This window comes from Nicotiana tabacum, chromosome 1, assembly GCF_000715075.1.
Source record: "Nicotiana tabacum cultivar K326 chromosome 1, ASM71507v2, whole genome shotgun sequence".
Taxonomy (NCBI): domain Eukaryota; kingdom Viridiplantae; phylum Streptophyta; class Magnoliopsida; order Solanales; family Solanaceae; genus Nicotiana; species Nicotiana tabacum.
The window spans coordinates 184,521,803-184,549,495 of record NC_134080.1 but is presented as its reverse complement, the minus strand read 5'-3'; the positions used below and the strand labels follow the sequence as shown (position 1 = coordinate 184,549,495).

Below are 27,693 nucleotides of genomic sequence, written 5' to 3'. Positions count from 1 at the left end.
TGCTGACAAATTGAACATGGATGAAAACTTGCTCCTACCTTAGAGACCTTTTTTTGGGTTTTTCTAGGTTACTAGCTTTCTCTCTCTCACACACAAACACACATTTTATTCATCAGATTTGTGACTTTCATCTTTTTAGACAGTACTCCTATTTTTGCAAGCAAAAGATTCTCTGTGGTTTTTGCCAATTTTGTAAGTCCTCACTATTCCTCCACCAACTATGCTAATTATACCCTTCTCCTTTAATTCTTTCTTTGAAATTCTTACAAGACTTTATCTCCTCCATCTTTGTGATTTCAGGGTTATAGAGGAGATGGTGAGAGGGAAGACTCAGATGAGGCGTATCGAAAACGCGACAAGCAGGCAAGTCACTTTCTCTAAGAGGAGAAATGGGTTGTTAAAGAAAGCCTTTGAGCTTTCAGTTCTTTGTGATGCTGAAGTTGGATTGATTATTTTCTCTCCTAGAGGCAAGCTCTATGAATTTGCTAGCTCAAGGTAACATATTTTCTTCCATTTCTCTGCTGTCCATCTAGCTACTGTTTTCATATCAAAGAAAAATGATTTTTTTATGTTAATTATATACTCATGCTCCTGAAATCTGATTTTCTTTCCGTTTCTAAACAGATCTCATCCTTTTATTTAATTTCTAAGTCCTTTGAATCTGTCCGTCAAACAATCCTAGTTAAAAGATTGCTCTAGAATGTCATTTTATCACTCAATATGGAGAAGTATCATTTTTTTCCACATGAATTCTTGCTTATGCTACTTCGAAGTCAACAAAGTGAATATCACAAGTCCCAAGTTTTCAAGATAGTTCTTACCATAAAATAAACCCTAGGGCATAGGCAGAGCTACAACATTCTTTTTACTTTCTCACGCTGTATTTTATTAACTTTGCATTTGCATTTGAAAATTTATTAAATATGTATAAATACTTAATTAACTATAACAAGTTATAAGTTCGATGACTATTGTGCCTCTGCACTAGGGTACAATAATATACATTGTTTTTCAGTAACTCATGTGTGGTTTGTTCCATTCGATTAGTGACAGTGGAAAAATGTGCTTCATGATGAGGCCCTCATCTTATGTACTGTTGTTTAAAGTTTAGACATTTCTCACTTAGGGTTAACAAGTGTGGTCATCAATGTCCTTCTTTACATTAAACTTGATAAAATAACCATAAATTACTGACAAAGTTAATAAAATACAGCGTGAGAAAGTAAAAAGAATACTGTCTCATTAATTGTTTAAAGGGGTAGAGAGTTAGTACTTTCTGTGAACTTCAAAGCTAAGTGTAAGGGAGCCAGTTGTCAAGTTAGTACTTGGTTTCATGATCACTGTCCTTCCTTACTCTTATGCTGTTTCCATTATATAAACACACCTTGAGAATCTTTTGGGCAGAATTATTTGTACGGCATTCAATCCAGATCCCAAATCACTATGTGGCTTAGAGTTTAACTTGTATCCTAAAAGAATACTGCAAATAACTATTCACGTTAGGTAGAATTAGTTACATAAAATAAGACAAATAACCTGCTACACGAGGTAAAGCTACAATAATAGTGTGTACAAATTAATTTGAGTTTCATTTGTATACATGAGAGCGTAAAAAAATCCGATCACCTAAAAGATAACTATAAGTAACCTTCCACAAACAATGAATTCTAAAACATAAGATGGATTTTTACATGTTACAACATATTAAAATATACTATAATATAAGAATACTATGTATATATAAGTTAAATCCATATAATATTATTAATGCTTGCTGAATCCTCCATGTCATTTCTTGTCTTCAATGTTCTTTGGGGCGAGTATACCCATGTACACCCCACATCCATAAAAAATGCCAGAGAATCCAACTTTGACAATGTCAAGATATCCCTCAAAAGTCATGCTGCCATGACAACAAACACGGGAACAAACGAGAAGCCAAAGGTAGTTCCCCTCTTTCAAATATCCTTTCTGTTATTTGATATTTCACAAATTAGAGCCAGAAATTTCAATAAATGGATTTTAAAAAACATAAAACTGTCGTGCTTGGAATTCAAAGTTACAACTTAACATTTTTTGAGTCACCTTTATTACTACAATAGAAATTTTACTTATGTTAAGCAGATCAACAATTTATAAATACACACAGATTTTGCTTCAATTGAATCCCTTTAATTTGGACCATATACTCCGCCCTTGCTTCCCAAACTGTCTTTGTTTTAATCCATCCATGGCTACATGGAAATATCCAACTAAACCTTCTACAAGATTTTATGACTACCGGGGCCACAAGAGAATCTTGTTTTAAGTTTGTGTCTTTGCCAAATGCGTAAGCACATGGTAGCCAAGTGTGGAAGAGAAAGGCTTGCCTTCTTCTATTAATTAACAAGAATATATACACGTCAAGTAGTAAATCATACTACTAACAAATATGAAAAACTAGTCCTAACAAATACGGAAAAAAAAGTCATACATTATATTTACTATCCATATATACACTTTATTTACTAACAAATATACGCACACTTTAATACCACCCTCAAGTTGGCGCATGCAGATTACAAATGCCCAACTTGCACAAGAGAGAAACATACTGAGATTTTCCTAATGTCTTCATAAAGATATTTGCCAATTGCTTATGTGAAGGCACAAAGATAGGACGAATGTTCTCACTATCAATCTCGTCAAGAATAAAATGATAATCCACTTCAATATATTTAGTTCTTTCATGAAAGACTGAATTCTTGGCTATATGCAACATTGCTTGACTGTCACAATAAAGATGAATAAGGGAGGTGCAAGCACTCCCAAACTAGATAAAATTTCCTACAATCATTTTACCTCACATATTTTCATTACCATAGAGCAGTATTGAACCTCCATAGATGATCGAGAGACGGTATGTTGCTTCTTAGTCTCCTAAGATATGGATGAGTCACCTAACGAGATAAACCGACCCGTGAGAAAGCATCAAGTCAAAGGACAACCAGCCCACTCAGAGTCACACCATCCATAGAAACGTAGATCACATTTGCTTCTCAACTAAATACTTTATTCGTGAGTCCACTTCAAATAGCGAACAACCTATAAAGTTACATCCCAATGCTCCTCTTTTGGTTGTTGCATGAATTGAGATAAAATATGAACATTGAAGGATAGTTTCGGCCGAGTGAAGCACAGATAAATAAGTCGATCTATCAAACGATGATAGCGCTCAGGGTCAAAGCGCCTGTCTATCCGCCAATGCCAGCCGAGGATTTTGCTCCAATGGTATTCCTACAGACTTAACACCTAATAACCCAACAGCTGAGATAATACCCAAAAAGGCATATTTTTGTTGTCTTAAGAACCTGCCTTCTGAATTTCAAGAGACTTTCACTTGTAGAAAATATTTCAATTTACCAAAATCTTTTATGTGAAAGCATTTGCAAAGATATATTTTGAACTCATGGATAGCCTTGGGCTCATTGCCAGAGATAATTAAATCATCAACATACACAAGGACATTTACTCGAACTTCACCCTTTTTCAGAGTAAAAAGAGAGTTATCAGAGTATGAATGCTTTAGCCCATAGTCCTCTAAGGCATCCGACAACTTAGCAAACTAACACCTCGACCCCTGCTTTAACCCGTAAAGGGACTTTCGAAGTCTGCACACTTTACTTGGACTTGCAACTTGAAAACCTAAAGACTATTACATGTATATCTCCTCTTGAAGATCCCCGTACAGGAAGCAATATGTACATCCATTTGATATAACTCTTAATTTTTTGTTGTTACTATAGCAAAAAATATGTGGACAATCACCATCTTTTCCATTGGGGCAAACATTTTATTATAGTCGATCCCCTCTACTTGATGATTCTCGAGAATAACAAACCGGCCCTTGTGTCACTCAACTGTACCATCAAAGTTGTACTTTATCTTGTAAACCTATCTACAACCGAGAACTTTTTTATTATGAGGTAGATCCTCTATTACCCGCATTCTATTATTCTCCAGAGCTGTATTTTTAACCTAATTGCTTTTCTTCACTTCCCATCTTTCACAGCCTTAGAGAAATGAGCCAGTTCATATTGCAGTGATTTATGCAAAGAAAGCCCTTTGTTGTACAGAGAACTTATTGCAATTCACATATTGTGTTAAACGATAAGGCCTACTTGAGTACTGGTGTAAAGTGGATGGAGGACAAAATGGACTCAATTTCTTGACAACATTAATAATATAATTAATCGGACAAGTGTGTATTTTTTGCTGGTGTCTGCATCCCAACTGCTCCTCCTCTATTATTTCATCTACCTCAGTTTCAGCCACTACTTTGTGGTGAACATTTTCCTCTATCTCAGCTTCGTCGTAATCCTCCATGTCAAGCTCGTCTTCACGAGCTTGGACGGATTCACTACCCCTCCCCCTTCCCCCCGCTTCAGACTCCTCATCCTCTCTCAGTTCCTCCGCATGTATATTTTTAATTTTAACTCGTGATAGTGTTATGTGTTAATGAAGCGAAAGGAAATTCAGTCTCTTAGATCAGTGTCTCATTAAACAATATATTCTTACTTCTCATGAAACAAGATATTCTTTCTTCTCTAAAGCATACACCTTACAACCGTTCTTTCCATAGAGATATCCCACCAAGACATACTTACGACTTCTACTCGAAAATCTATCACCCTTTCTCCCTAAACATCAAGCACAATATAGTGAGCCAAATAATCGAAGATGTCCATACTCAGGCACTCGACCATATAATAATTTATAAGGTGTATTTTCATGTAAGATTAAAAATGGAGTTTGATTAATCAAGTGACAAGCCATCAAAAAACATTCCCCCAAAAATTAATCGGGCAAGTTGCCTTGAAAGTGAAAGGCCTGGACTACATTCAAGATATGATTTTCTTTCTTTCCACTGTCCCATTCTGTTAGGGTGTTCATGTACACAATGTTTGAAAAATAATCCCATATTCAAGAAAGTAATTTCTCATACATCTAAACTTTGTTCCATTGTCGTTCCTGAAGGTTTTAACTCACTTACCAAATTGTCTGTCTATCACAGCAAATAAATTCTTCATAGTTTGCATTACTTCTTTCTCATCAATAAGAAATTCACATAGCATGTCAGTAATCTTTTACAATAGTCAAAAAATATGATGCACCACAAGACAAAATTGTTCGATAAGGTTCCCACAAATCACAATGATTCAACTCAAAAATGCTAGAAGCTCTATTATTACTCAAAGAAAATTTGTCTCTTGTTTGTTTAGCCCGATGACATACATCGCAACTTCTATTCAAAGTATCACTATTTTTCCTAAAATATATGTCAAGAATTAATTTGGTTACTTGTAGAGAGGGATGACCCAAACATTGTGCCAAAGATCCAGCAAGCCCACACCACCAACCTTTAGAGCACATACCCTCTATTTGTTTCACAAATGGTAGAGTCCATTTTTTCGCTCACCCACTCCAACCAGCATCCTCGGGGTACGTTCCTGCATAATACATAAAAGTTTACTAAAAAGGATCAAACAATTTGAGTAATCAACTAATTAAGGTACGGAAGTCAAGTTGCACATTAAGCTGGCCACACAAAGGAAAAAATTTCGGACCAAATTTCCTTCAAGTTTTGTTTAACCTCATACACTAGTAATAATTCTGCCAAAACCGACCTTGGTCTACCTACCAACTTCGGTCGGTCAAAGACACGGGCCAAAAAATCAATCGAAGTCGGTCGGTTTTTCAAAATATTTTATTTTTAAATTTTTTTTACAAAACCGACCAACTTCGATCGGTTTTTTAATTTGTTGGCGCAAAAATGCGGGAAACTATCTTTGCATCCCGCGAAATTTATTTTTCAAGAAACCGACCAACTTCAATCATTTTTTTATTTAAAATAAATTAAAATTAATATTCAAAAAATCGACCAAAAATCGGTCGTTTTTTAATATGACCACTAATTGTGTAGTGGTAAAATAGTATCGTGCGAGAGTATAGACCCCGCTTCGATTTTCAGATGGTATTTTTATATATAATTAAAAATGTCTACCGACTTTAGTCGGTTTTTCGGCAAGTTTTTTATTTTTTGATCGTTTGTAAAATTTAATTGACCGACCGAAGTCGATCACTTGCACTTGGCTCTACTGACCACACTTTACCGAATGTCTCAAATCGGTCAATTTTTGGTCGATTTTTGCCAATTACTGACCAACATCGATATATTTGGCAATCGGGATTCCCCATTTTTAGTGGTGACTGGTCGTTACATCATTACTCCAACTAATAGGACATTGCTCAAATTTCCCCATATTATACAATAATTTTAATCACCATGTCATATGATTTGTTTCTATGTATCGATGGCACATAATTTTGCTTTCCGATCATCTTCTCATTCCAATTTATCTGTTGGTTGTTCAACATAGCAATCAACGTTCGTCATTGCTCATTACTCAACACCGGTGGCCTAGCCTTTTTTCCCCCTCACAGCAACAAAGATGCCACTTTCAGTGGCATGTGCAACATTCGCGCGATACGCAGCGCCACGGCCACGGCCTCCATTGATTCCACTCCTCTGATGATATTGTTTTCCTATACCGCTTCCACTTGATTTACCATCACCACGAGGTCTGTCTCTTGACCATTCTGGATACCTAATAAGCTAGAAGCAACTTTCTGAACCATATCTAGTTCACTTACAGTAGTAGCACGTATTTTTGTCTTTTACTTCATTCTGACCTCTATCGGGGGATGTCCCTTGTACAACAAAGGCCATAGCATCTCCACATTCATCTGTTCCTCGAGCCATCCTTTTCACGCGTTCGTCTTATACCAACTTCAAGTAAACTCGATTCAAAGTTGGCAACAGATTTTGAGCGAGAAAGTTTGACCTTATTGTTCCATATTGTGTTTCATCTAACCACAAAAAGAAAAGGTGCACCTTATCCTCATCCCTTTCTTTTCCAATATTGCACAAAGATCGCATGTGTATTTACCACACGTGCAAGTCGGTATTTGATCATAATTAGCAAATTCTTCTTACAGTTTTGTTAATTTTTAGAGTATTTAACTATGGTCATGTCATTTTGTTTTGCACTTCACAAGTTCCGCCTTTTTTCGGCCAGATCCTGATTTCGTTTTGCTTCTCCCAATCGTCGAGCCTGATAGACTCGACTCTTTTACCTCCCCCCGGCCTCTCAGTTCGTTTCATTCTTATCCTGTACTCGCTGAAATGAAAACATCCGATCAGCCCGACTTTTTCAAATGCTCCGCTCCCCCCTCCCCGGTTCACTAGGTGGTTGGTTTACCAAGGACTTGCTCGCTACTCCTGTCGCCCGCTTGGCGGGTGGAGTGCTCGTTATCCTGACTTTTCTCTCTATTAAAGCCCTCCATTGTGAAAGCCATAAGCTATGGCAAATCTAGCTCGCAACCATAGGGATCCACTCCGCGAGGCTAGACTGGGCTCAACGGTAAGCCTCTATTCGAATTATGTTAGGGTCTTTCGCTTTTTCCAGATCTAGAGAGATACTACAAGTCCGCCGTCCCAAACAATAAGTACCTTAGCATGCCAAGTTTATGTTGAAGGTGCAGCTCAGGTAAGCCTTCAATGTTGCAATATCATCATCATCATCATCACTAATGACCACAATATTATAAACATTTACTATGGTCAGGCTCAATTTCTCATCCTTTATTACGAAATGTGCATGATCAGAAGCACACCTTTTGTAGCCAAACTAAACTAAGGACTTACTGAACTTCTTAAACTACGCTATCAGGGATTGCTTCAATCCATACATGGCTTTCTTCAATCTGCATACTTTATGTTAATTGCTTTCACTGCGGGTATATGATCGGGATGATGACTCTTCTTACCTATAACTACCACTTCTACAGGTTCATCTGTCACGACCCAAACTGGAGGGCCATGGCTAGCACCGGACCATACTTGCCGAGCACCAACGTATATTTTATCTAACCTTCTTTATTATCTTTTAGGACTGATGAGATTAATATAAATGGTAGACATGGATCATGGACAACCAAAAATAATATATGATGGCATGAACATACATAACATGGGATGACCAGACAATCAAGAAACTATATATAAGGTACGAGCTACCACGCTACCATGAAAGACTATACAACAAAAACCAGCCAACAAGGCATACCAAACTATACATGAGTCGACACTTGTCTATGAGCCTCTAAATGAACATAAGTGCTGCAACATAGCCGGAACAGGCCCCGACATACCCATAATGTCTATAACAAAAATGCATACCAAGACCAAGGCAAGTCCGGAGAAGGGATCTCGCCAATCACCGCTGAACTAGACAGTCTACTGTGGTGGGGGAGCTGCACCTGCCTGTCTATCAGGACCTGCAGCACGACATGCAACGTCCACAAATAAAAGGACGTCAGTACGAATAAAGTACTGAGTATGTAAGGCAGGGAACCATGAATACGATCAGTAATGTAAGCAAGGATAGAGAATATACAACCTGTAACATCTTAGTACCTCTGAGGGCTACTGACATAAAATGCATGATACATAAACTTTTAAAACATACGTCTCTGTGGGCATCATCATCATCATATCGTACCCGGCCGTAATAGGCTCGGTAAAAAAACGTACCCGGCCATCATAAGGCTCGGTAGTATCGTACCCGGCCACATGGAGCTCGGTAAAACCCAACTGATCCGTGGTTGCACAATAGGTGTCGTACCCGACCGACTATAGCGCGGGCTCGGTAGAGTAAAATAGATACATATATATATATAATGCATGCTCGACTCATGGAATCACGTTTTAAACCTTTCGGAGTGACGTAAGGTCGGTATCCTTTGTACACGTTATTAGGACTAACTCTTCACTATGAATCTTATAAGAATCAAGAAGTACCAACAACATTGATAACATAAGAATAAGAGAAGCAACATCAACATCAATTGTTCCATAAGAGGGGAAACAATGTAAGTACTGCTAGCTTCTAAGAGTAGAGTATCTTTGGAAGCTCGTTCATTACATAATGTACAATCGAAGTCGTGCAAAAGAAGGAAAGGGATAGCCTCACATACCTTGTATATACTGCCCCAATCTCAAGCTATGCAATTTTCAAAACTCCTTAGTCTACAATAAGAGAAACGATACTATCGTTATCATTTAAGCGTCATAACTATTATGTATCGACCACAACCTATTTTACGATGAAACGGACAACACCTCCCCTATATATATGACTTCACACAATTCAAAACAATCACCAAACAGCCCAAACAACATCAATAATAATCATATTGAGCCTCCCAAAATAGTCCACGCACAACCTAATCACTTCATACTTACGACGGCCACCATAGTCGTGTCAAATGACCCGGAAATGTTATGAAGAACTATCAGCCCACAACCCTACATATATATATGGTGTTTCTCCACCCCCTTCCACCTACAAAACTCCACAAAATAGTAGTAAAACATGCCGCCTAACAGCAACACAAAACAATCCACAAAATAGTTCGCTACAAGTGAATAACTCGAACTCACGGCTTCCGATCACCGTCCCCTGAGTTCTTACATGTGTAGAACAAATTTCCATGAATTCACAGCAGAAAAAATGTATGAAAGAGAGTAGTAAACTTATCTTGTTGGATAACTCAGCCTTTCCCTTGGTTCTTCAAACTCTAGGTTTTACCCGCAAATAGAACTTGAAAGAGAGGAAAAATCGATTAGGGTTTGTGTGGGATTTTTGGGGAGGCGTTGCAGGGAACAATTTGGTTTTGAAGGTCTGAAATATGGGTGAAATAACTGAGTTGATAATCCCTTAAAAGTCCCCTCTTGGCTGACTTTGGGGCTTTTAATTTTCTCCTCTCATTTTGGCAAGTAGGTGATGCACCTACTTGTCACCGACCAATCTGCGCAGGCTCGCGAAAATACGAATATCTCTATACTCCGAAATCGTATTGACAAACGGTTTAATGAGTTGGAAACTAGACTCATAGATCTTTATTTTGGTGGGTAGATCACCCCATTATTTCTTTGTAAATTGGGATGAAAGCTTAGTAACATTTGACCTAATGTTTAAGTAAAATTATGCACCTAAGTTGCGACAACTTTTGTCGACTTTTGTTTCATAACTCGTTTGACTTCAAGACTTATGATACGGATATTATATGATTCAAATACCTTAAAACACGACCTCTTGAATGTATTAAGCACCTTTAGGTTTACCCAAAAATATGGCTGACAACATCCTTGATTCGTTTAACTTCTAATACTTGTTAACCACCCTTATACACCTTTGTATCATTTAAGACCAATAAGATTAACTTCTTATCATCTTAAAGATAATCTCTTCATGGATTTATGTCGACTACCTTATGAAATGAACTAACGTACGTGAATATGGGTTGTAACACCCTCCCCCTTAGGAACATTCGTCCTCGAATGTAAGGGTTTATGGGGATTCCAAATCATCCTGGATTCCAACGGAAATATTTGGTCAATTTCCCCCTATAAAATGGTCACTAGCAAAGCTTGCAAGTAGTTAAGCCCAACGTATGGCCTCACAATGCTACACAAAGCATTATGGATATGTATATTATCTGCATATCACCATTTTGTATTAAGGAAGAATATTATCAAGTTATTGCTTACCTCAGAGTCGTTTCACCTTCTAATGTATCCTGTGTTCCACCAACATCCTTGTTATCTTCATTCTTAAATAGGTAAGGGTATTTAGACTTCATCTCCTATTCTGCTTCCCATGTCATTTCTTCCATATTCTTGTTCCTCCACAATACTTTGACGGAAGCTACATCTTTTATTCTCAGTTTGCGGACTTGTCGATCTACTATAGCCACTGGAACTTCTTCATACGATAGATCCTCTGTAACTTGTACATCTTTGATAGGGACGACTCGAGAAGAGTCTCCAATACATTCCCTTAACATATATACATGGAATACCGGGTGGACAAATTCCAATTCAGATGGCAATTCTAACTCATAAGCAACCTGTCCAATTCGTCGAAAAATTTTATACGGCCCGATATACCTTGGACTCAGCTTACCTTTCTTCCCGAAATGCATAACACCCTTCATTGGTGAGATCCTCAGGAAAACCCAATCAGCAACCTCAAACTCCAGATCACGACATCGGATATCGGAATAACACTTTTGCCTGCTTTGTGCCGTCCTTAATCGCTCCTGTATCACTCTCACCTTTTCAATGTCTTGGTGAATCAAATCTGGCCCATATAATTCTGTTTCACCGACTTCGAACCATTCAACTGGTGATCTACATTTCCTCCCGTATAGTGCCTCGTATGGGGCCATTTTAATACTGGAATGATAGCTATTATTGTAGGCGAATTCTATGAGTGGAAGATGGTCATCCCAATTCCCCTTAAAATCTAGAACACATGCTCGTAGCATATCTTTCAGTGTCTGAATAGTACGTTCAGCCTGCCCGTCAGTCTGCAGATAAAATGCAGTGCTGAGATTCACTTGTGTGCCTAAAACCTTCTTGAAAGACCTCCAAAACTTAGCCGTAAATTGAGCTCCTCGGTCTGATATAATAGATACCGGCACACCATGAAGCCTAACGATCTCCTTGATATACAACTTCGCATAATCTTCAGCCGTGTAAGTTGTCTTAACTGGCAGAAAATGGGCACATTTTGTAAGTCGATCAATTATCACCCAGATGGAGTCAAACTTATGATAAGAGCGAAGTAATCCAATAATGAAGTCCATATTAATCACCTCCCATTTCCAGGTCGGAATCTCTATATTCTGAAGCAATCCATCGGGATTCTGATGTTCTATCTTTACTTGTTGACAACTGGGACACTGGGCTACAAATTCTGCAATGGACTTCTTCATGTTATCCCACCAATACTGCTCCTTGACATCATGATACATCTTTGTCGAGTCGGGATGGATGGAATATCAGGATTGATGAATCTCATTCATAATCTTCTCTCGCAACCCTGCCACATTAGGCACACATAATCGACCCTGGTATCTCAGTGCCCCATCTCCTCCGATCTCAAAAGTCATAATTTATTGTTGAATGCTCTCTCTCAATCATACTAAGATAGGATCTTTATATTGCGTGCTTTTACCTCGGCTACCAAAGATGATTCTGATGTATTCTGTACCGTAACACCTCCGTTATCAGAGTCTAACAATCTGATACTCATATTGGCTAGCTGATGAAGCTCTTTAGTCAACCCCCACCTACCTGCCTCAATATGTACTAAGCTTCCCATTGACTTATGGCTGAGAGCATCTGCCACAACATTGGCTTTACTGGGATAATACAATATCTCGACGTCGTAGTCTTTCAGTAATTCAAGCCACCTACGCTGCCTCAAATTCAACTCCTTCTGATTGAAGATGTACTGTAAACTCTTGTGATCTGTGTAGATGTCAACATGGACGCCGTATAAGTAGTGCCGCCATATCTTCAAAGCATATATTACTGCAGCCAATTCCAATTCATGGGTTGGATAATTCTTTTCATGCTTCTTCAATTATCTTGATGCATAAGCAATCACCTTTCCACGCTACATCAATACGCACCCCAAACCTATACCTGAGGCATCACAATATACCACATAACCTTCTGTCCCTTCAGGAAGAGTGAGCACTGGTGCGGATGTCAATCGATTCTTCAACTCCTAAAAACTACGTTCACAAGCGTCAAACCACTGGAACTTGGTAGCTTTCTGCGTTAACTTTGTCAATGGTGATGATATAGAGGAAAACCCTTCTATAAACCGCCTATAATATCCTGCTAGTCCCAGGAAGTTGCGGACTTCTGATGGTGTTGTAGGTCTCGGCCAATTCTTTACTACATCGATCTTTTGAGTATCGACATTAATACCCTCGTCAGATATCACATGGCCAAGGAATGCTACTGAGTTCAGCCAAATTCACATTTGGAGAGCTTAGCATATAACTTACGATCCTAAAGCATCTGTAATACTATCCGCAAGTGGCCCGCATGTTCTTCCTCTAAACGAAAAACACCAGAATGTCATCAATGAATACAATCATAAACACATCAAGATAGGGCCTGAATACAGTATTCATGAGATCCATGAAAGCTGCTGGGGCATTTATTAGCCCGAACGACATCACCAAGAACTCAAAGTGCCCATATCTTTTCCGGAAGGCTGTCTTTGGAACATCCTTTTCCTTAACCCTCACCTGATGATACCCTGAACGTAAGTCAATCTTGGAGAAATACTTGGCATCCTGGAGTTGGTCAAAAAGGTCGTCAATCCTTGGAAGTGGATACTTGTTCTTTATAGTAAACTTATTCAACTGTTGATAATCTATACACATCCTTAACGACCCGTCTTTCTTCCGCACGAACAAAACTGGCGCACCCCAAGGTGAATTGCTAGGCCTAATGAAGCCCTTATCTAGCAAGTCCTTCAACTGCACCTTCAACTCTCGCAACTCTACCGGGGCCATTCTGTATGGAGGGATAGAGATCGGTTGAGTGTCAGGCAACACATCAATGCTAAACTCAATCTCCCTTTCAGGAGGAAGGCATGGGAGTTCATCTGGGAAAACATCTGGGAATTCATTGGCCACAGGGATTGATTGTAAAGTAGGCGGTTTCGCCTCCGCATCCCTAACGCGAACGAGATGATAAATGTAACCTTTTGAGATCATTTTCCTTGCCTTAAGATAGGAAATAAACCTACCTTTCGGTGTAGCAATGTTCCTTTTCCATTCAATGACGGGTTCACCAGGAAATTGAAACCTAACCATCTTCGTACGACAGTCAACATTTGCATAGCATGAGGCCAACCAGTCCATTCCCATTATCACATCGAAATCAACCATTTCTAACTCAAATAAATTTGCCGAGGTTTGACGACTACAAATCATCATAGTGCAACCTCTATATACCCTTCTAGCAATCACAGAATCTCCTATCAGAGTAGATACCGCAAGGGGTTTACTTATCAATTTAGGTTCAACGCAAACTTATTAGCCACAAAGGGTATAACATATGATAATGTAGATCCCGGATCAATCAGCGCATATACATCATAAGAAAACACAGACAATATACCTGTAACAACATCTAGAGACGAATCGAGATCCTGTCGACCTACTAGAGCATATGTTTGATTTTGAGCACCACTCGAACTCGGCACTGCACCTCTACCTCTACCATGACTTGTCCACTGCTGAAAACCCTGTGCTGGAGGTCGAACTGATGAGGAAAAACCAGACACAGATCTAGTCGGCTGAGCCATACCACCACCTCCTCTTTTAGGACAATCCCGCATCATATGGCCAGGCTGTCTGCAAGAATAACACGCATCAGAACCTCGATGGCACAATCCAAATTGAGCCTTACCGCACCAATCACAATGTGGTATTGGGGGTCTCGTCTGACTAGTATCCCTGTGATGTTGCGAGCCTGATGCCCGTGAACTCTAACCTGGACTAGAATAGGTAAATCGATCATATCGAGGCCTCTGAAACTGTGGAGGAGCACTAGCTATAGGAGGTGCCGAACTCCTTGAAGTCTGGGGCCTGACGCTGCCTCTGAAGTCATCAGAATACCCTGTAATTCTCGCCCTCTTATGCTGGCCCCTATCCTGCTCCCTATCTGCCTGTGCTGGCACTTACGATCCTCTAGGGTCTGGGCATAAGCCTGAATACGAGAAATATCCATGCCCTCCACCAAGGAGGCTGTCGTGCACTCATTTATCAAATGTGGTCCCAACCCGTTCACGAATAGATGCACCCTATCACTCATCTCGGCCACCATATGGGGAGCATACCTTGCTAAAGAATCAAACTGCATACTGTACTCTCGCACACTCATATTACCTTGTCTAAGGTTCAAGAACTTATCAGCTCTAGCTCGTCGTATCTCAACTAGCAAGTAGTGACGAAGAAAGGCCTCAGAAAAATCCTTCCACACAACTGGAGGAGCGTTTGGACCCCTGGATCTATCCTAACTATCATACCAGAGAACCGCTAAATTCCGTAGCCGATAAGAAGTGAACTCTACTGCCTCTGTATCACTAGCATGCATAACCCGCAGTGTATGATGAACTTGATCAATAAAAGTCTGTGATTCCTCCTTGGGGTCTAGTCCGGTAAACACTGGAGGGTCTAGATTAATAAAATCACGAACTCTCGTACTAACCGGTTTATCAACAACACTGGTATTCTGCCTCTGAGCCTGAGCAACTACCAAACTAGTCAACAACTGCACCGCATTCCGCATATCCTGGTCTGTAGTGCCAGACGGAGGAACAGGTGGTGCTGGGTGCCTCCTAATTTCCTCTGGAGGAGACGGAGTAGATGAGGTATGAGACGACATCTCACTCTAAGCCTCACTTTGGCCTGCTCTGGCTTGGGGCACCTGACTGGTACCATCTCCCGTAGCTGTATCAAGTTGTCTACTAATTTTTTACTTCCTAGTCGAAGGCATCGCTGAAAGAAAACAAAGTGAATATTAGAGATGAACACTTACGACTCAACTCTATGCACGATCCGGATTCAGGAAGAAGATAACAACCCTAGATGGCATGTAGCCTCCTGATTATAAATGTGGCACGCTACACATCAATAATCAAGACTCTACTAGACACGGCTCATAGACTATTCCTAGCACAGGCTGGCTATAATACCAAGTTTGTCACGACCCAAACTGGAGGGCCATGACTAGCACTCGACCATACTTGCCGAGCACCAACGTACATTTTATCTAACCTTCTTTATTATCTTTTAGGGCTGACGAGATCAATATAAATGGTAGACATGGATCATGGACAACTAACAATAAAATATGATGGCATGAACATACATAACATGGGATGACTAGACAATCAAGAAACTATATATAAGGTACGAGCTACCACGCTACCATGAAAGACTATACAACAAAAACCAGCCGACAAGGCATACCAAACTATATATGAGTCGACACCTGTCTATGAGCCTCTAAATGAACATAAGTGCTGCAACATAGTCGGAACAGGGCCCCAACATACCCATAATGTCTATAACAAAAATGCATACCAAGACCACGACAAGTCCGAAGAAAGGATATCGCCAATTACCGCTAAACTAGACAGCCTACTGTGGTGGGGGAGCTGCACCTGCCTGTCTATCAGGACCTGCAGCACGACATGCAGCATCCACAAATAAAAGAACGTCAGTACGAATAAAGTACTGAGTATGTAAGGCAGGGAACCATAAGTACGAACAGTAATGTAAGCAGGGATAGAGAATATACAACTTGTAACATCTGTGTACCTCTAAGGGCTACTGACATGAAATGCATAATACATATGTATATATACATAAACTTTTAAAACATACGCCTCTGTGGGCATCATCATCATATCGTACCCGGCCGTAATAGGCTTGGTAAAAAAATGTACCCGGCCATCATAAGGCTCGGTAGAATCGTACCCGGCCACGCGGAGCTCGGTAAAATCCAACTGATCAGTGGTTGCACAATAGGTGTCGTACCCGACCGACTATAGCACGGCTCGGTAGAGTAAAATAGATACATATATATATAATGCATGCTTGACTCATGGAATCACGTTTTAAACCTTTCGGAGTGATGTAAGTTCGGGAGCTTCTATACACGTTATTAGGACTAACTCTTCACTATGAACCTTATAAGAATCAGGAAGTACCAACAACATTGATAACATAAGAATAAGAGAAGCAACATCAACATCAATCGTTCCATAAGAGGGGAAACAATGTAAGTACTGCTAGCTTCTAAGAGTAGAGTATCTTTGGAAGCTCGTTCATTACATTATGTACGATCGGAGTCGTGCAAAAGAAGGAAAGGGATAGCCCCACATACCTTGTATATACTGCCCCAATCTCAAGCTATGGAATTGTCACGACTCCTTAGTCTACAATAAGAGAAACGATACTATCGTTATCATTTAAGCGTCATAACTATTATGACCACAACCTATTTTATGATGAAACAGACAACACCTCCCCTATATATATGACTTCACACAATTCAAAACAATCACCAAACAGCCCAAACAACATCAATAATAATCACATTGAGCCTCCCAAAACAGTCCACGCACAACCTAATCACTTCATACATACGACGGCCACCGTAGTCGTGTCAAACGACCCGGAAATGTTACGAAGAACTACCAGCCCACAACCCTATATATATATGGTGTTTCTCCACACCTTTCCTCCTCCAAAACTCCACAAAATAGTAGTAAAACACGCAGCCCAACAGAAACACAAAACAGTCCGCTACAAGTGAATAACTCGAACTTATGGCTTTCAATCACCGTCCCGTGAGTTCTTACATGTATAGAACAAATTTCCATGAATTCATAGCAGAAAAAATGTATGAAAGAGAGCAGTAAACTTACCTTACTTGTTGGATAACTCATCCCTTCCCTTGGTTCTTCAAACTCTAAGTTTTACCCCCAATTAGAGCTTGAAAGAGAGGGAAAATCGATTAGGGTTTGTGTGGGATTTTTGGGAGAGGAGTTGCAGGGAACAATTTGGTTTTGAAGGTCTGAAATATGGATGAAATAACTGAGTTGATAATCTATTAAAATTCCCCTCTTGGCTGACTTTGGGGCTTTTAATTTTGTCCTCTCATTTTGGCAAGTAGGTGATGCACCTACTTGTCACCTACCAATCTGCGCAGGCTCGCAAAAATTTAAATATCTCTATATTCCGAGATTGTATTGACAAACGGTTTAATGCGTTGGAAACTAGACTCATAGATCTTTAATTTGGTGGGTAGATCACCCCGTAATTCCTTGTAAATTAGGATAAAAGTTTAGTAACATTTGACCTAATGTTTAAGTAAAATTATGAACTTAAGTTGCGACAACTTTTGTCGACTTTTGTTTCATAACTCGTTTGACTTCAAGACTTATGATACGGATATTATATGATTCAAATACCTTAAAACACAATCTCTTGAATGTATTAAGCACCTCTAGGTTTACCCAAAAATATGGCTGACAACATCCTTAATTCGTTTAACTTCTAATACTTGTTAACCACCCTCATACACTTTTGTATAATATAAGACCAATAGGATTAACTTCTTATTATCTTAAAGATAATCTCTTCATGGACTTACGTCGACTACCTTATTGCATGAACTAACGTACGTGAATATGGGTTGTAACATCATCACTCATTGTCCCGCCAATTGTTAATTCATCACAAAGTTATTTAAAAATTTTCTCTAGGCTAAAAGGATGGACTTCACGGTGTTCAACATTTTCGAAGAGATAGATTCGAACCCCTACTCAGTCTAGCTGCCCCTCTTCGTATTTTATTTCTCAGCCTTTTCACAGATTTATTTCAAAATTTCATTTTATACACGAAACGGGGGTACTTCTGCGTTATCAGCCTTCAACTGTTGTATTCTAGGACCATTAGAGACCGAGAAACGTTCTTTAATACTAGTCCATAAATCTTTAGCAACTTCTATGTGTGGTATAGACGAAGCAAAGTAGGCTCTATAGCATTCTGAATCCAAAAAACCGACAAGAGTTGATGGTCCACCAATCTTCAAGATCTGGAGACTTATCATCCGTCTTCTGATTGTTCCGTCAATAAATCGAACTTCTTCCTCGCCCTGAAGGTGTTCCTCATGGACCTTGCTCATTCATTATAGTTTTCTCCCTTCAGTGCCACCTAAGTTATCAAAATTCCAGGATTATCACTTAGATGTTATATCATACGGAGAGATGGTCTTTCATTGTATGTTTCGTCACCACCACCGCTCCCACCGGCAGCGGCGACGTCTTTACCATTGTCCCATGTCATTGGTACATCACTCTAAGTTTCTTATGATTTGGCTCGACTACCATGCAATACACGCAAACACATAGTGGCCAAGTGTGGAAGAGAAATGCTTACCTTCTTCTATTGGTTAACAACAAAACAATATATACAAATCAAGTAGTAAACCTTGCTCTAACAAATATTTTAAAAAAAAAATCTCCCATTCCTAAACATATATAAAATATACTTACTATCCATATATACACCCTTTATTTGCTAAAAAATATACGTGTCTTCATATCTTTGTTTGTTTACTCATTGAGGTTCTTTTATCTTGCCTCGTTGATGGAATCGTAATCTGAATTTTCTTATAACAGATGGTTCACAACACAACTGATTTTGGTCCAATGTGGCAATAAGTAATGTAGGGATAGTTTGAACAAATAGGCTATTTCCATGTCAATGTTTAAGTTTTGATCATGTTTAAATAAGTGTAGCAAATTGTGGGTCAGAACTTGGCCGCAAGTCTTAGCATATCACAAGAAGTTTTGATGGATGGGCGAAGACTTGGTTTTCCACGAATCCTATCAGTTCGTCATAACTTTAGTGCAGATTGTACAGTAACTTTGAAACAAATTGATCGCAAGTCCTAGAAGATTACTAGAAGTTCTGATGGATAGGCCTTGCCATGAATTCTGGCAGATCGTCAGAACTCCATAGCAAATTGTATCACAAATTTGGTATAATTTGTTCACAAAACCTGACGGGTCGGCAAGACTTGCTCATAAATTTTACATGTTTTTGCTTCAAATAGATCCAAATCAACTTTAGATGATATCAAATTTGATATACAACCTTCTATACCAATCTCAATGGTTTGATTTAACCCAAACTTCTAAGAATTAACATATCCATTTTGTCTCGTACGATAATCATACTCAACAAAATTCAGTAATGATGTCCTTCGAGTTTCTCTATAGAAAGAACATTGAAAGTGGCTAATGGAGTAGAAGAAGGTTCAACAGAATTTAGGGTTCAAGGATTATTTGGGAGCAAGGTTGGATTTCCTTGAGACAAATTATTCAATGACAAGAATAATATAGGTGCGACTAGGGTTGAGGAAGGACAATTGAAGAAGATTGTGTATTGGGTGAAAAAAAAAACACACATCTATAACCTTTGTGATTGTTGTTATACCCTAAGAAAACACCTTAGGTACAATATTCTAATTTGTGTTTATTATAAGTCCATAAATAAGGATGATATATACAACCAAAGACCTTGAGAAATTGATAGTTAGGAGAAGGAGAAATATTGTTTTGAGCTTAGTATAGACTCCAATTGATGAGGTATACAGCCGAGAGAAAGGCTTCATCAAAAAAATCTAAGGGCAAAAGAAGCATAGTTTAAGAGTGTTAGGCTGGTTCCTACATTGTTATGATGCTTTCTTTCAATATTATTGTTTTGTTCATGTTGTGTATGGAGACAATAAAATTGACGAGTGATATCCATTTCTGAAGTAATTTTGAGCACGTTCTGCATTCACTACCTTAAGCAGGTTGGAAAGATTTGATCTTCCTTTAAAAAAATATTTCAATACCTGATTCCTAAACTAAAGAAAGACATGTATGAATTTTGCGTTTGGGCTTAATAGGATAGAGCCAAGTGTATTTTCTAAAATCATCAACAAAATGAAGCATACTAATGAAATTTATAGCATGCAAGATAAGGGTAGGACCCAATGCATCTGAATAAACTAAATCTAGAGAAAGGTAATTGTGAATTTTGCCATAATGGTAAGAAGAACAAATACTTACTTGAAATTCTAAAGACATGTAAATAATGTCTATTCACTACATGTCTAACAATGTTTATCGAAGGGTCCAAAACGACTACGCCATAAATCTATGGAAGATTATGACGTACGAAGACCTTGATGTTGAGCAGAATAGGCTTAGCCGGACTTACTCATGTCCTTTGCAATAGAACCTTCTGTGTTGCTTGATCCTTCACAAAGCAAACATGAGGATGAAATTCAAATTAAACATTGTTACCAACAGTAAACTGAGCCACTCTTAACAAATTTCTTTGTATACTTGGGAATACGTAAACTATTTACTATTGAGCAGGGTCGAAAAGAAGTAGGCAAAGTAAAATCACCACTGTGAGCTATTTGTAAAATTGTGCCATTCCCTACATGAAATTTTAGTACTAGAATATCCGCCAATGTTTATATTGTTGAGACCATTTATGATTTGGTCCTAGCACCTGAATCTGACCAAAAAGGATCAACTTGTGCAATAAATTCTATGAGTTATTGCTTGTTTCCGACTTGAAAGGCATGATAAAACCCTATGGTAACAATTTGCAGCAATGACCAAACTTGTTACATACTTAGCATTGGATTGTGGATGTTTGTTGATGTTGCTGACCATGAAAACCACGTCCACCTTTTCCAGGACCTCCTTTATTCCTCCCTTATTGATATTGATTAGAAAACCCTCTTCTTGACTCGTTTTATTTTGACTAGCAATGGTTTATTCAGTGACATTAACGATATTTAGGACTTAATATATAGAAGCATATGATGATCTGTAAGTTTGATAGGCTCTGCCTGAGATGTCACTGAGACAACTAGGGTATCTTATTAAGGCCCTAAACATCAAAGTATGTAGAGAATCAAGTCATCTTCTAAACTAGATCGGGAGGTGCAACAAGGTTGTCCGTGATAATCTTCATTTTCTAGGGATAGTAAATCATGGTTTGAGCTCCTTTCTTGGTAGTTTGAAATAAACCTGTCAATTGGGCCGGGTTGTCCCATGTTTGGAGCAGTTTGGCCCTGTCAAAACCCAAATTCAAATGGCCGGTTGGGCATGTGCTCGGGCACGGCTCAGCCCGTTACGATCTGTATATTATAGAAAAACTTTCAGAAACCACTATGTTTTAGTGGTTATTAGCTAGTTGTAGCTACCATTTACTATATTACTTCCTATAGCTATGTTTTCAGGTTTTTAGAGTGTATTCGATGTATTTAAGCTACTGTATTCATGAATACAGTAGCATTTCTCGGCGTGAAATAGGGGATTACAGCTAGACAGATTATTGTATTCGACTGTATTCACGGCGTGAAACAGGGGATTACAGCTAGACAGATTATTGTATTCGACTGTATTCACGATATGTATTTGTGAAAGCAATAACGTAAATAGTGCAATTCGCGGTCTATTCAGTTGTTTTTAAGCGAAAAGTGAATCAATTAACACAATAGACTCCTAATATAACTCAACAAACACAATTATAAATCTGAATACATAAAATACATAAATAATATTAATTAAAAAAACACATGAATATATTGATGGAATATAGCGAGACAATGAATACAATGAAATACATGGAATACAACGAGATACATTGAAATATAATGAAAAAAGAAGACAATGAATACAATGAAATACATAAAATATAGCGAGATACATTGAAATACAACGAAAAAAGGTAACAGACTCTTCAAGTTGCTCAGCCCCAAACTCCGTCTTCTTTATTCAAGAATAACCCTAATGTCATCTCGTCGATAGCAGATTTCGAACCTCCATTGTCAGCCCCAATTTACCCTATGCCAGATTTCGACATTGATACGAAACATAAGACATTGATTTCTAAACAGACTCTTCAACCACTAAATCTTCATCTTGATCTTGACTTTGACATAGAAAATTGCGGCTTCATCTAAGTCTTGACAGAAAGAAAAGTTGGGAAAAAGAATAAAACGAAAGAAAGAAAGAAAAAGATAAATGGAATATCTCAAAGAAGGGAGGAATGGGATGTTTGGGCGGTGCAACTATTTGAGATTGGGGGAAACGGGAAATAGTGATCACTGGTGCTTATAAAAATCAAAAGGTAGCTATATAATATGTTTATTTAAAAGGATATTTATTTAAAATAAATAAGATATCAACCTTTGCTATAAGAAAATATAGCCATTTTCTGATCGTTGGCCAACGGTCATTTCTGCAATTTGACTATTAGCTTAAAAAGAGACTAAAATGGCCTCCCAATCCCCCCCCCCCTAAATTTTAGTTTTAGCTTTGAAGTTTATAAAATTATTAAATACTCATAATCTTTCTTTATGTTCATACTTCTACTTACTATCTCTCTCGCTCTTTCTCTCTCTCGCTCTTTCTCTCTCTCACACACATTTAAATTTCTTTCAAAAAATAATTTGCATAATAGATAGTCCTCCTCGTGTGTCTTGGTCCGAGCAACAACAAGTCATGTATGGAATTATTTAGATTGAATAGATACAATTACGGTTCAATATAAACTTTGTACACAAAGACAAAAATAATAGAGAGGGGACGGGTCGTCTTATTCAATACTTGCGTCTAGGGGTGTCAATGGTTCGGTTTGGATATTTATTTTATAAAATTTGTATCATACCATTTTTTCGGTTATTCTATTATGTATAACCAAAATTAGACTTTTCGAAGCCGTCCCAATCATGTCGGTTTCTCTTCGGTATCGATACGGTTCGGTTAATTTTCGGTATTTTTTTAAATATCATATAAAATTCACTAGTAGAAGTAGAATGCAATAACATAAGTTTTTATAGGATTTAGCAAAACTCTCTAGACATTTTTACTGTTTAAAGGGTGATGAATTTTAAAAAAAAAAGATGGCTAGAATATAGATCCATCAACTATTCTACAACAATGTAAAAGAAATCAAATAAAGGCAAAAAAAATATAAATCACACGAGTTGAAAGATATACCAAGATGAGACTCAAGAATAAAGTCTATAGAAGATAAAATATTCAAACAGATAAATCTAAATTATATGAAAGAAAACATATTCAATACATTGTAGTTTGCTACTCATAATCGATAAAATACTTTGTGTCTTGCTAATAAAGAGACTTGAAATAATTTAGTTTAAGTAGAAGTAGCATAATAAGTTTTAGGAATTAGTAGTTTGAGTTTAATTACTTGTTGGCTTGTAATAGTTTTCATAATTCCAAGGCCGAAAGAAAATTTAGTGCATTATTATTTTTAAACTTACCAAATAAATATATTTTTCACGTGTAAAATTTATTCGGTAAGGTTCGGTTATTTTTCGGTTTATTTTTATAAAATAGAAAACCTACTCTAATTATCGGTGCAGTTATAGATTTATATAAAAACCTATGATTTCTTAAAAGGAAATCTAAAAATCGGTTCGATACGATACGGTTCGATCGGTTTTCGAATATCCATTTACACCCCTACTTGCGTCACAAGCACCCACATGTGAGAGATAAAGTAGGAGGCCCTATAGGATCAGAGATTGAATTGGATCAGAAGCCAGAACAAAGAAGCAAAGGTTACTACAGCATAAAATCGTCCAGACTTTAATTTTATGCTTCTCTTTATTTTTTTAAGTCAATTAAATAAGAAAAACCACATTTGCACTTTGAAACTTATAAGCTTTGAAATTTGAATTTATAATTATGATGTTATTATTATCAATTGAAGTTTGAAGATTGAAATATCTTTTAAAAACTTTGTCCATTTTAGAAAGTTCAATATTTACTTCAACAAGAATAATACAATTTTTATGAAAAATGACTCATGTCAGTACCGCTTGAATAACACCCAAAATCGGGTACGAGGGCAGGGTCGGACAGACTTCCCACCCAAACCCGACCCCTTAATGGCAGCCTGGTCCGACCCAAAATCGGGACCAGGCCCGTATTGGATGTGTAAACAAAGTCCCGCATGAAAAATAGAAAGGAAAAAACTTGGTTTGTATGTGTGTATATAGACATGGATTACAACGTGTACAAGCATTCATGTTTATTGATCACTTTTCTTGAAATAACTTTATATGCTACTATGAAGCGTTCAATGTTGGAGCACCGTGACGGGGACTAGTAATTTAATTGAACTTCCCCTCATCTCCTCCCCCACCCCATCCCCATCCCCTCCAAAAAAAAAAAAAGAAGGGATGAAAATATTGGAGGAAAAAGAAAAAGATAATAGTTTGGCTTGCACGAGTTTGTGATTGCTTTATGGCCATGGTTATTTTCATTTTGCCTCCCTTCACCTATATCCTCATAAGGTAGGGGTAAGATCTGCGTACATACTATCCTCCTCAGACCCCACGATGTGGAATAATACTGGGTATGTTGTTGTTGTTGTCGTCGTCGTCACGTAATACATATATCCAATCCTTGCCAACAAGAAGAGTTGCCTCTAGTTATGTTACACGGGTTTGGTTATGGGTATGTATCTGGTACGAGTATGTGCAAGGATGTAGGAACGGCCAAATACCACATAAAAGGTAAAAAGAAGCTGATTGTGTTAGTGTTTTTCTGGAGAAATGCAGCATGCAGGAGATTATGGAGCGTTACCGGAAGCATAATGAAGATGTTCGGGGAGAAATACCACCTGTGGAACAGAATAATATGCAGGTTTTGGTCTTTCTTTAATGTCTTCTCATGAGATGAACTGATATTAATGTCTTGTGAAATTTTACTGGTCGCTATTGTTGCTGTTGTCTTACAAAACTTTCTAATGATTCAGCGTACATTATATAATAATGCAGAATTTGAAGCATGAAACAACCACTTTGATGAAGAAGATTGAGCTTCTTGAAACATCTAAAAGGTTTCCTCCTACTAGAAGTTGTTTTATTTGTGTGTTTGGTATGATAGAAGTTATTTTTCAAGAAAACTTGTGTTTGATTATTAATGAAGATATTTTTCATCAAAAGGGATAAAATAACTTCCGCCACTTATGGGCGTAAGTCTCTTTTTTTTTTTTTTAACAACAACTACCTTAATTTTTAAGTTCATGTTACTTGTTCAACTAACACTTTAACACTTAGACGTTGTTAATTATTAACCTTTAGTATACTCACAAATTTCACCAAGACACTTCTCAATACTATTAATCTTTAATTAATAGCATGTTTTTAAAATATTTTCTACTAACCGATCAAGAATGAGAAAATATCTTTCAGGAAATATTTTTCATGAAAAATGACTTTTGTTATATCAAAAAAACAACTTCCAGTATGTACTTTGAAGTCCTTCCAACATAAATTCCATTTCCATTAGGAAGCTCTTGGGAGAAGGTTTAGGATCTTGCAGCCTTGAAGAAATACAACAGATAGAGCGTCAGTTGGAACGGAGTCTCAACGTTATCCGTGCAAGAAAGGTTTATTCATAAAACATCATGCAGTGGTCTATTCTAAGACAAAATGCAAACATACTACAATCACGTAGTGTGTTAGCAATATATCTATCTCTCTATACCTGTATATATAGCTCAGCAAAACTTGACATATCCTTTTCTTGTTTGTACTCAGATGGAAGTCTTTAGGGAACAGATTGGGAGATTGAAAGAAAATGTAAGGTCACAGTGACTCATGATTTATTTCAAGCTGCAATTCCCATGAACCTCATGTATATATAAATTATAAAAGTAGCAGGAGTTTAAGTTATAGCCAGCTTGCTATTAATCTATTTCAATGTAATAATATGATTTTTACTAGACTGTTTTAAAATTCTATACACTATTTGTGCACAAAATGTAATAGCAGCGATAGGGATAATAAGAACCGAAAAACAAAGTTTAATAGCACATAGCGCGTTTTTGCACAGCATCACTTATTTCAAGCAATGCTACTACTTGAAGAATTTATATTAGTACTATAATTGTTTGCCTCATGCTTTTCTGTCTCTTAAATCCAGGTGAAAGACCTTTCATCCGAAAATGCAATGTTATTGGAGAAGGTACTTTTTCTTTCCCTCAGCCTGAATGTTTAGAATACTAAAAGATGGAACCTTTTAAAAGTAAGAAGGAGATCAAGAAAACTACTGTTGTATGGATCAAAACACCTTATGTAGGAGTCCTTTCAATTCTATACAACAAAGATTAATTATTAGTATGATTTCTTACTTTAGTATGAACATGGTAGGTAAATTTCTCGCATGAAAAATATTTCTCGAGAATTATTTTTATTAAGATTGATAAAAATATAGCTTTTCTTTAGTCAAACATGACCAACTCTCTGTGCCAAAAGATCTTCAAAGGGCCTTCCCATGAAGTACTGTAATTCATATGGTTTTCTAATGGTTATCTCAAAGCCATAGACGAATTCACGATATGAACTTTATGTGTTAGAGTTCGGGATTCTATCACAACTTATTTAGTGGATTTTTAACACATACAAAGTCTAAGCCGAAGCTACTGAGTTTATCTGACTCCATATATTACTCAATATATCCACCCCTGGTTATTTTAAATTGAATACCCTATAGGTTTACATAGGGAACGTATTGAAAATACTCAAATGCCCATTTTTACTATTCCTTTACAGACAGCTTCAAGATTGTTTCCTTCTTCACAGTTTAATTATTTGAGAAAAGGAAACTATATAATTGCCTTGCCCTTTTGTTTTAGTGTGGTGATCTTGAACAGCCAAAAGCGTCAAGTGGAGAAGATCAGGGAGAAGACCTTTCACTTTCAGTAGAAGGTAGTGAAAAATCGGATGTTGAGACTGAATTATTTATTGGACTACCAGAATGCAGAACAAAGCGCCCCCTACAGAATTGATAAGAGAATTGTCCCTCTTATGCAGTTATACATACATAATGTTTGGGTTAAAGTATACTGATAGTGTAAAAATTCTTTATATCGTCGGTGTATATCCGTTAAATCCATATGTAATAATAAGTTGTGAAATAGTCCTCCAACTCATGAGTAGTTTTAATTTTCTCTTGGTGCGCTGCTGATGGTACTTTAATTACTCCTAATATATTCTGTTTTTTACTTGGATGTATACGACAGTTCATTTAATACTCTCTATACAACTCCCCAACACCATTACGAATTTGAAAACTTGTTTTCAGATAT

The 27,693-nt window shown here is 37.6% G+C and overlaps 1 protein-coding gene across 1 annotated transcript; it reads left to right on the top strand.

The window, feature by feature from the left end:
• LOC107828738 (MADS-box protein SOC1) lies at positions 1-27,533 on the top strand. The gene is made up of 8 exons (XM_016656106.2): positions 1-192; positions 301-495; positions 25,160-25,244; positions 25,379-25,440; positions 25,893-25,992; positions 26,144-26,185; positions 26,529-26,570; positions 27,241-27,533. Exons 2-8 carry the CDS (start codon positions 314-316, stop codon positions 27,391-27,393), a joined length of 666 nt encoding a protein of 221 aa, XP_016511592.1. The 5' UTR covers positions 1-192; positions 301-313; the 3' UTR covers positions 27,394-27,533.
• The last annotated feature ends 160 nt before the right edge of the window (positions 27,534-27,693 follow it).

What these genes read in the sequence shown, in the direction of transcription:
- LOC107828738 (XM_016656106.2), top strand. Translation starts at nt 314, where the DNA reads ATGGTGAGAGGGAAGACTCAGATGAGGCGTATCGAAAACGCGACAAGC. An exon ending in TTGGGAGATTGAAAGAAAAT is followed by an intron (nt 26,186 to 26,528) that starts GTAAGGTCACAG and finishes TCTTAAATCCAG; the next exon opens with GTGAAAGACCTTTCATCCGA. An exon ending in ATGCAATGTTATTGGAGAAG is followed by an intron (nt 26,571 to 27,240) that starts GTACTTTTTCTT and finishes CTTTTGTTTTAG; the next exon opens with TGTGGTGATCTTGAACAGCC.